The 9,540-nt window shown below is 45.3% G+C and overlaps 1 protein-coding gene across 1 annotated transcript in view; it reads right to left on the bottom strand.

The window, feature by feature from the left end:
• Positions 1–8,403, bottom strand: part of LOC116418561 (putative zinc finger protein 56) — a 30,571-nt gene extending 22,168 nt beyond the window's left edge. Inside the window, exon 1 of the mRNA XM_031934718.1 lies at positions 8,242–8,403. Within this exon, the coding sequence (XP_031790578.1) occupies positions 8,242–8,403 (162 nt within the window). The remainder of the gene's footprint in view (positions 1–8,241) is intronic.
• Positions 8,404–9,540: the final 1,137 nt, after the last annotated feature.

Genomic DNA, 9,540 nt, shown 5'->3' with positions numbered 1-9,540 from the left:
CAACAGAGTAAACAACCTACAGAATAGAATAATGTATTTGCAAACTATGCTGCTGACAAATATCTAATATCCGCAATCCATAAAATACTTAAACAAATTTACAAGGAAAAAAAAAACAACCTTATTAAAAAGGAAGCCAAGAAGATGAACAGATGCCTTTCAAAAGAAGGTATACAGGTGGCTAACAAGCATATAAAAAAAATACTCATCATTAATCATTAGAGAAATGCAAAGAAAATACATAATGAGATACCATCTCACACAAACCAGAATGGCTAATATTAAAACATCAAAAAATTACAGATGCAGGGCTGGGTGCGGTGGCTTTTGCCTGTAATCCTAGCATTTTGGGAGGCTGAGGTGGGTGGATCACTTGAGGCCAGGAGTTTGAGACCAGCCTGGTCAACATGGTAAAACCCCATCTCCACTAAAAATAGAAAATATTAGCCATGCATGGTGGCAAATGCCTATAATCCCAGCTATTCAGGAGGCTGAGACATGAGAATCGCTTGAACCTGGGAAGCAGGATGTGGAGGTTGCAATGAGCTGAGATTGCGAGATTGTGCCACTGCACTCCAGCCTGGGCAACAGAGCGAGACTCTGTCTCAAAAAAAAAAAAAAAAAAAAAAAAAGATCCTGGCAAGGTGGTGGGAGTGTAAATTAGTTCAACCATTGTGAAAAGCAGTTTGGTGATTCCTCAGAGAACTAAAAACAGAAGTAGCATTTGACCCAGCAACCTCATAATTCCATGCATGCCTCAAAAGATATAAGTTATTCTGCCATAAAAACACATGTACACTCATGATCACTGCAGAACTATTCACAGTAGCAAAGACATGAAATCAACCTGAATCCTATCAATCGTAAACTGGATAAAGAAAATATAATACAGAGAAGGGCAGCGGCTCATGCCTGTAATCACAGCAATTTAAGAGGCCAAGCAATTTAAGAGGCTCAAGACTGCCTGAGTTCAAGAGTTGGTGAACAGCAAAGGCAACATGGAGAAACCCCATTTCTACAAAGTATACTAAAGGAAAATCAGCTGGGTGTGGTGGTGTGCACCTGTAGTCCCAGCTAGATAAGGGACTGAGGTAGGATTGCTTAGACCCAAGATGTTGAGGCTGAAGTAAGCCAAGATCGCGCCATTACCCTCCGGCCTACATGACAGAGTAAGACCCTGCCTCCCCTTAAAATAAAATGAGAAGGCCGGACGTGGTGGCTCATGCCTGTAATCCTAGCACTTTGGGAGGCCAAGGAGGGCAGGTCACCTAAGGTCAGGAATTTGAGACCAGCCTAGCCAACAGAGAGAAATTCCATCTCTATTAAAAGTACAAAATTAGCTGGGCATAGTGGTGCATGCCTGTAAGGCCAGCTACTCAGGAGACTGAGGCAAGAGAATCACTTGAACCCGGGAGGCAGAGGCTGCAGTGAGCAGAGATTGCGCCATTGCACTCCAGCCTGGGCAACAAGAGCGAAACTCCATCTCAATAATAAAACAAGAAGAAAATAAAATAGAATATTTATATAAAAAGAAAAATATAGTATATAAATATCATGGAATACTGTATGGCTATAAAAAAGAACAAGATCGTTTTTTGCAGCAACACGGATGGAACTGTAGTCCATTATCCTTAGAAAACTAATGCTGAAAGAGAAAAGCAAACACATGTTCTTTTTCTTTTTTTCTTGAGACAGAGTCTAGCTCTGTCATCCGGGCTGGAGTGCAGTGGCTTGATCTCGGCTTATCACAACCTCTGCCTCCCGGGTTCAAGTGATTCTCCTGCCTCAGCCTCCTGAGTTGGGATTACAGGCATGTGCCACCACGCCCAGCTAATTTGTGTATTTTTAGTAGAGACGGGGTTTCACCATGTTGGTCAGGCTGTTCTCAAACTCCTGACCTCGTGATCCACTCGCCTCAGCCTTCCAAAGTGCTGGGATTACAAGCGGGAGCCACTGTGCCCAGCTGAATGTTTTCATTTCTAAGTAAGAGCTAAATAATAAGAACACATGGACACAAACGGGAAAACAACAGACACTGAAGCCTACTTGAGGGTGGAGGGTGAGAGAGCAAAGATTAAAAAAAAAAAAAAAAGTTTGGTGTTATGCTTAGTACCTCTGTGACAAAATAATTTACATTGAAGTTCCATGACACAACTTTACCTATATAGTAAACCTGCACCTGTACCCCTAAAACAGAAATAATAGTTAAAAGAAAGAAACTCAATGGGTGGGGAAGAGTGCAATGTAGGCAGGTCTGGCTTGTGCTACTTATTTCTGGGTCCACACAGCAGGTGAGATTATGAACAGGTGGCCCAGAACCCCAAATGGGTGGAGAAAACAGGTTGCTGCTACAGATTCAGTGTCTGGGGTAGGGATATGCCAAAAGGTTTGTAGACAATTTTATGGGATTTTGGCAAAAAACACTAGGATCAAAAATGCCATGGTTAAGTTTTTGAGGGTGGTGTCTAGTCCTGGGAGTGGTGTGCAGTGTCTAGTGGGCATGATTGTGAGTGGGTGGGAATCCTGTGGTGGCAGCTGTGGAAAAATGAGATCATCAGAGCTCATATTCTTTTTTTTTTTTTTTGCTCTGTTGTCCAGGCTGGAGGGCAGTGGTGCAATCTCAGCTCACTGCAAGCTCTGCCTCCCAGGTTCATGCCACTCTCCTGCCTCAGCCTCCTGAGTAGCTGTAACTACAAGCACCTGCCACCGCGCCTGGCTAATTTTTTGTATTTTTAGTAGAGACGGGGTTTCACTGTGGTCTCCTCTCCTGACCTCATGATCTGCCCACTTCAGGCTCCCAAAGTGCTGGGATTACAGGTGTGAGCCACTGCGCCCGCCAGAGTTCCTGTTCTCCAAGTTTTCAGTCCTCTCTCACCCTAAGAGGAGATCTGGAAACAGAACAATGAGCAGTGTCACAGCCTATGTGCAGGACAGCAGAGCCTCTCCTTCCCACACACCCAGAGTTTTAATCCAGGCCAGGCCTCCGTGATATTTTTTCTGGCACCAGATTGTTTGTTAACACCAAACAATTCTTCAACACCAACTCACTCACTGTCTAACATTTGAGTTCTGAAACCACCCAGAGTCAGCACAGACCTTGATTCAGGGCTCTGTCCCACAATATTGTCCTTACAGCAGATGCCAATCACAAACTCCATGGGCCCACCTATATTTCTTTTTCTTTTTTTTTTTGAGTCAGACTCTCGCTCTGTAACCCAGGCTGGAGTGCAGTGGTGTGATCTCGGCTCACTGCAAACTCTGCATCCAGGGTTCAAGTGATTCTCCTGCCTCAGCCTCCTGAGTAGCTGGGATTACAGCCACACACCACCACGCCCAGGTAATTTTTTGTATTTTTAGTAGAGACAGGGTTTCACCATGTTGGCTAGGCTGGTGTTGAACTCCTGACCTCAAGGGATCTGCTTGTCTCAGCCTCCCAAAGTGCTGGGATTATAAGCATGAGCAATCATGCCATCCCCATCTATGTTTCTGAGCTCTTGTTTAAAAATTGGGGACTTCCATAATCTCCCTCAAGTTCAGATATTTGATACAGCTATTCAGACCTCAGTAAAACACTTTAGTTATGCCGACCAGTTTATAATAAAAAATACAACCCAGGAAACGGCAAATGGAAGAAAGATGAAGCATAAAGATAATCCTGGTAAAGTACTGTAATTAATAAAATTCTCTATCCTTTTTGTGCTTACCTATCACAGCCAGACAGAGACTCTGCAAATCTTTTTCTCATAGAAAAATCAGCTGAATTTGTATTCAGTGGTCAAAATAGAATACTTGTTATCCAAACTTCACTTATCGTCTTCCAACAGCTCATGAACTTTGAGCTATTCTCAGTCTGAGGCAACATAAACCCCATTTCATGTCCCTACTAAGAACATGCTGACTTCATGGTAAAATATTCTCTGATCCAGAATCTGATTTTTTACCCTCTATTTGCCATTCCCCTCCCACCTTCTTTCTAATATTATTTGCTCCTTCCTATGAAAGAAAGCCCTTGTCTGCCTATCCTTTGCAATCATTAAAGATATTATAGTTGGTACTTCCACCTGCTACAATACTCCTTTAGAATTTAAATTTACAAAAATCTGACTTTATTTCTCAAAGTCTAGAAACTGCCTCAAAGCAAGAATAACTTTATCTTCAGTGAGATCATTTCAGCCCCATTCCATCTTAATCTTAACTGCGTCTGTCTGAGGGTCCCCAGCTTTTCAGGGCTCTGTAGCTTCTCTCGCAAGAAAAGCTTTTTTCCATGGCCGAGGTGAGCAGGCTGGGAAATCTGCAGGGGAGGCTCCCCAGGAAGAACTAACTAGGCCTTTAATAACCTCCTTTTGCGGGCTCAATATTAGCCTTAGCTTGGAGTAACTGGCCTCAAGCTTCAATTTTTATGTCAGTTGTTTACTTAGTTTTTAAAACTAAGTGTTTGAAACATCCAGCAAAATTACTGAAACACAATGTTCATATCAGGGGAAAAAATTTTAAGGTGCTTACATTTCATACCTCAACAAGAAAATCCAAAGTATCTATTCCTTTCAGACAATAAATGTATTATTTTATTATTTGCATTAAAAATTATGTAGTAGGCCAGGCATGGCAGCTCATGCCTGTAATCCCAGCACTTTGGGAGGCCAAGGCGGGCGGATCATGAGGTCAGCAGATCAAGACCATCCTGGCTAACAGGGTGAAACCCCGTCTCTACTAAAAATACAAAAAATTGGCCGGGCGAGGTGGCAGGCGCCTGTATTCCCAGTTACTCGGGAGGTTGAGGCAGGAGAACGGTGTGAACCTGGGAGGCGGGGCTTGCAGCAGTGAGCCAAGATTGCGCCACTGCACTCCAGCCTAGGTGACAAAGCGAGACCCCGTCTCAAAAAAAGAAAAAAGAAAATTATGGCCGGGCGCGGTGGCTCAAGCCTGTAATCCCAGCACTTTGGGAGGCCGAGATGGGCGGATCACAAGGTTGGGAGATCGAGACCATCCTGGCTAACACGATGAAACCCCGTCTCTACTAAAATACAAAAAACTAGCCGGGCGAGGTGGCGGCGCCTGTAGTCCCAGCTACCCAGGAGGCTGAGTCAGGAGAATGGCGTGAACCCGGGAGGCGGAGCTTGCAGTGAGCTGAGATCCTGCCACAGCACTCCAGCCTGGGTGACAGAGCGAGACTCTGTCTCAAAAAAAAAAAAAAAAGACAGTCAGTCATATGGGAACACTCCTAAGAGGTACCAAGTTTCATCTTGTAATATTTAGCGTTAAAATCAGAAATCAAGATCACAGGCTACAGAACAAAAATATTCACTGTCAGAAATTTACCTTGCAAAAAGAAATGAATCTATGAAACTCTACAACCCTCTCTCAGGAAACACTGCACTATGCCACAAGTTCTTGCACTTTCTTACTGGAGTCAGGTTTTTTTCCTGTCTTTGGGGATACTATTTTTTTTCACTAATCTTAGAGAATCCAGGTGGCAGAAATTATTTGTTTTGCTCTCAATAACATCAGCTGATTGGGTGACCAGCTATGTGTCTCCAAGAAATGGAAGCTGGGTTGGGTGAAGACAATCTCAATGTCTAAATGTTAGCTTTCAAAGGAAGAGTATGCCAGGAGATGCCTCTCAGTCCCAGGGCATCCACCTCCTCCCTGGAGAGGATATGCTCCATACCTCAAGTTGTCCTACGGGAGAAAACGACCCAGGAGCTGATACTACCTAGACACTGTAGCAGACATAGACATAGTGGGTATCTTGGTAGAGATACCAAGTACATAGAGAGTACTAAAACCCAGGAACAGAAAAACACTAAATGGTTGCTGCAGACACAAAACCCCATAAAGTTTCCAAAAAAAAAAAAAAAAAAAACTGACCCCAAAACGTTTTCGTAAGATCTCCGTACCTAGGGAAGATAAAGACACACAAAGATTTATTTACAATGCATTGTCAGGGGATTATTCTTTGCTTTCTTCTAAAGGAAAATACTTAAAAACAGAAAACGAATCTCTTTTAATGTTCCAACAAATGCACTGTCAAAAAAAATGATTAACTAAAATATATTATCAAGAATGTACACCAGGCTGGGCCCAGTGGCTCACAGCTGCAACCCCAGCACTTTGGGAGGCCAAGGCGGGCAGATCACCTGAAGTCAGGTGTTTGATACCAGCCTGGCCAAAATGGCGAACCCTCATCTCCACTAAAAATACAAAAAGTAGCCAAGCATGGTGGTGTACGCTTGTAATCCCAGCTACCTGGGAGGCTGAAGCAGGAAAATCACTTGAGCCTGGAGGCAGAGGTTGTGGTGAGCCACAGCACTCCAGCCTGGGCAACAGAAGGAGACACACACACACACACACACAAAAAAAAACAAAAAGAAATAAAACAAAAAGCACACTATAAAACAAATAGTGGCCGGGCCCGGTGGCTCACACCTGCAATCCCAGCACTTTGTCCCAGCACTTTGGGAGGCCGAGGCGGGTGGATCACCTGAGGTCAGGAATTCAAGACCAGCCTGCCCAACATGGTGAAACCCCAACTCTACAAAAAATAGCCGGGCATGGTGGCATGCACCTGTAATCCCAGCTACTGGGGAGGCTGAGGCAGGAGAATCGCTTGAGCCGAGATCATGCCACTGCACTCCAGCCTGGGTGACAGAGCGAAACTCCATTTCAAAAAAAAATAAAATAAGTTAATAATCTGAACTGGGGAGGAAAAGTTAGCATTTGGACTTGTCACAAGGAGCTGGAAATTCGGTATTTTACTTTAAGCCACAGTTAGGCAGGAGAAAAGGAGGACTGGGGGTACATTTGAGACCCTGCTTGAAAAAAATGTAAAAAATGCAAGGCATAGCCAGATGCAGTGGCTCACGCCTGTACTCGTAGCACTTTTGGCGGAGGCAGGCGGATCGCGAGGTCATGAGTTCGAAACCATCCTGGCCAACACAGTGAAACTCCCTCTCTTACTAAAAATACAAAAAAATTAGCTGGGCGTGGTGGCGGCACCTGTAATCCCAGCTATTCGGGAGGCTGAAGCAAGGGAATTGCTTCAACCTGGGAGGCGGAGGTTGCAGTGTGCGGAGATCACACAACTGCACTTCAGCCTGGGCAACAATAATGAAACTCCGTCTCAAACAAAAAAAAAAAAAAAGGAAAAGAAAAGAAAAACTATGCAGGGAATAATCAGTCAGGTGAGACAGGTGGCTCACGCCTGTAATCCCAGCACTTTGGGAGGCCAAGGTGGGCAGATCACGAGGTCAGGAGTTCGAGACCACCCTAGCCAGCATGGTGAAACCCCATCTCTACTAAAAATAGAAAAATTAGTCGGGCATGATGGCGGGAGCCTGTAATCCCAGCCACTCGGGAGGCTGAAGCAGGAGAATAGTTTGAATCAGGAAGGCGGAAGTTGCAGTGAGCCGAAATCGTGCGCCACTGCACTCCAGTCTGGGCAAAAGAGTGAAACTCCGTCTCAAAAAGAAAATAGTCAAGTGACATGGAATTAGGCTGACGTGGAAATCTACTCTCTGGATTCCTACTGTAAAACAAGATCTAACTCAAATGCATTTATTTATTTATTTTTTTAATTACTACATTAGAGGAAACGAAATTCAGTCTTAACCAAATATGAACAGCCAATTAAGCTCTGATTACAAACCAGGAAATTTGTACGCTCAAGGTGGAAATTAGGAAACTATGTCACTGTGCCTGATTACTGAATTTGGGTTTTTTCATGATGCACCTTATAAGTCTTTTGTTCAAGCCCCTCTAATGGACCACAAACTACAACCCATAGGGGTGCTCTATAATTTTTGAACAACTCTAATTAAATTCTTTAATATTTTTGCGGTGACTCCCATAAATTTTTAAAAGAAGAAAAGGGGACTTAGGAACTCCCGTGGTCCCTGAACAATCTGGCAGAGACGCGGCGCTGCGATGCAGAGCTGCCCGGAGAGGGCTCCAGGCCAGGGCACAGTCACTGCGCAGGGAAGAGAAAGGACGGCCGGGAAGCCCGGCTGTCAGCGCACCGCCATCTTATGGCTGAAGGGGACTGAGACAGAGCGGGGCTAGGAGAATGCCCGGCGCAGAGGGGCTGACTGCGGGGCGGCCTGAGTCCTGGCCTGAGTCCCGCCACGGCCACTTCCCACCACTTCCAACCAGCCCTTCCCCTCTTTCGGGATGTCGGACCCGGCGCTCTCACCATTTCTAGGCTTCCAGGGAGTCCTGGCTTCTTAGCTGTGGATCTCCCAATACCAGTAGGTCAGGAGGCCAGGGAGAGCAGGAGCTCCCGCTGCTACCAAACACAAAGGCAGCGGCGCCAAATCCCAGAAGCCGCCCTGTCCGCTTCAGCTGGGGTCTGATTGGACGATTCTTAGCAAGCATCCCTGATTGGATGTCGTTTAAGGCCCCGCCCATTCAGGCCCGGAGTGACGGAAGACAAGCTCAGATACCGGGTTCAATGAAGAAAGAGTGACAGCCCAGTCTGCAGCCTTTTCAGGCAGGGCTTCCTCCATGAGATGAGCCAGGCCCACCCCAGAGGGGATTTGCCATTAGCTTTGTGTATAAGGTCATATACATTTATAAATAATGTACTATATGGCTATTCACAAAGGAAAAGAATAGAATAACAATTATTAAATTTCGGCTTTTATGAATGTCAGGCCTCTGAGCCCAAGCCAAGCCATCGCATCCCCTGTGACTTGCATATATAAGCCCAGATGGCCTGAAGTAACTGAAGAATCACAAAAGAAGTACAAATACCGGCTGGGCGCGGTGGCTCAAGCCTGTAATCCCAGCACTTTGGGAGGCCGAGACGGGCGGATCACGAGGTCAGGAGATCGAGACCATCCCGGCTAACACTGTGAAACCCCGTCTCTACTAAAAATACAAAAAACTAGCCGGGCGAGGTGGTGGGCGCCTGTAGTCTCAGCTATTCGGGAGGCTGAGGCAGGAGAATGGCATAAACCGGGGAGGCGGAGCTTGCGGTGAGCTGAGATCCAGCCACTGCACTCCAGTCCGGGCGACAGAGCAAGACTCTGCCTCAAAAAAAAAAAAAAAAAAAAAAAAAGAAGTGCAAATACCCTGCCTCGCCTTAACTGATGACATCCTCCCACAAAAGAAGTGAAAATGGTCGGTCCTTGCCTTAAGCAATGATATTATCTTGTGAAATTCATTTTCTTGGCTCATCCTGGCTCAAAAAGCTCCCCCGCTGAGCATCCTGTGACCCCCCCCCACTCCTGCCTGCCAGAGAACAACCCCACTTTGACTGTAATTTTCCTTTACCTACCCAAATCCTATAAAACGGCCCCACCCTTATCTCCTTTTGCTGACTCTCTTTTCAGACTCAGCCGGCCTGCACCCAGGTGAAATAAACAGCCATGTTGCTCACACAAGGCCAGTTTGGTGGTCTCTTCACATGGACGCGCATGACAATGACCCTCCTGGCGTCAGTTCTTTAAGGAGGCAGCCTAAGTTTAAAAAAAAAAAAAAAAAAAAGACAATCCTCTGAAATAAAATGTGAGCCACATGTGAATTTTAATTTTTTTTTCTTTT

The sequence above is a fragment of the Piliocolobus tephrosceles genome, chromosome 21 (assembly GCF_002776525.5).
Source record: "Piliocolobus tephrosceles isolate RC106 chromosome 21, ASM277652v3, whole genome shotgun sequence".
NCBI classification, from domain to species: Eukaryota; Metazoa; Chordata; class Mammalia; order Primates; family Cercopithecidae; genus Piliocolobus; species Piliocolobus tephrosceles.
This window is presented reverse-complemented; position numbering and strand designations above follow the sequence as displayed.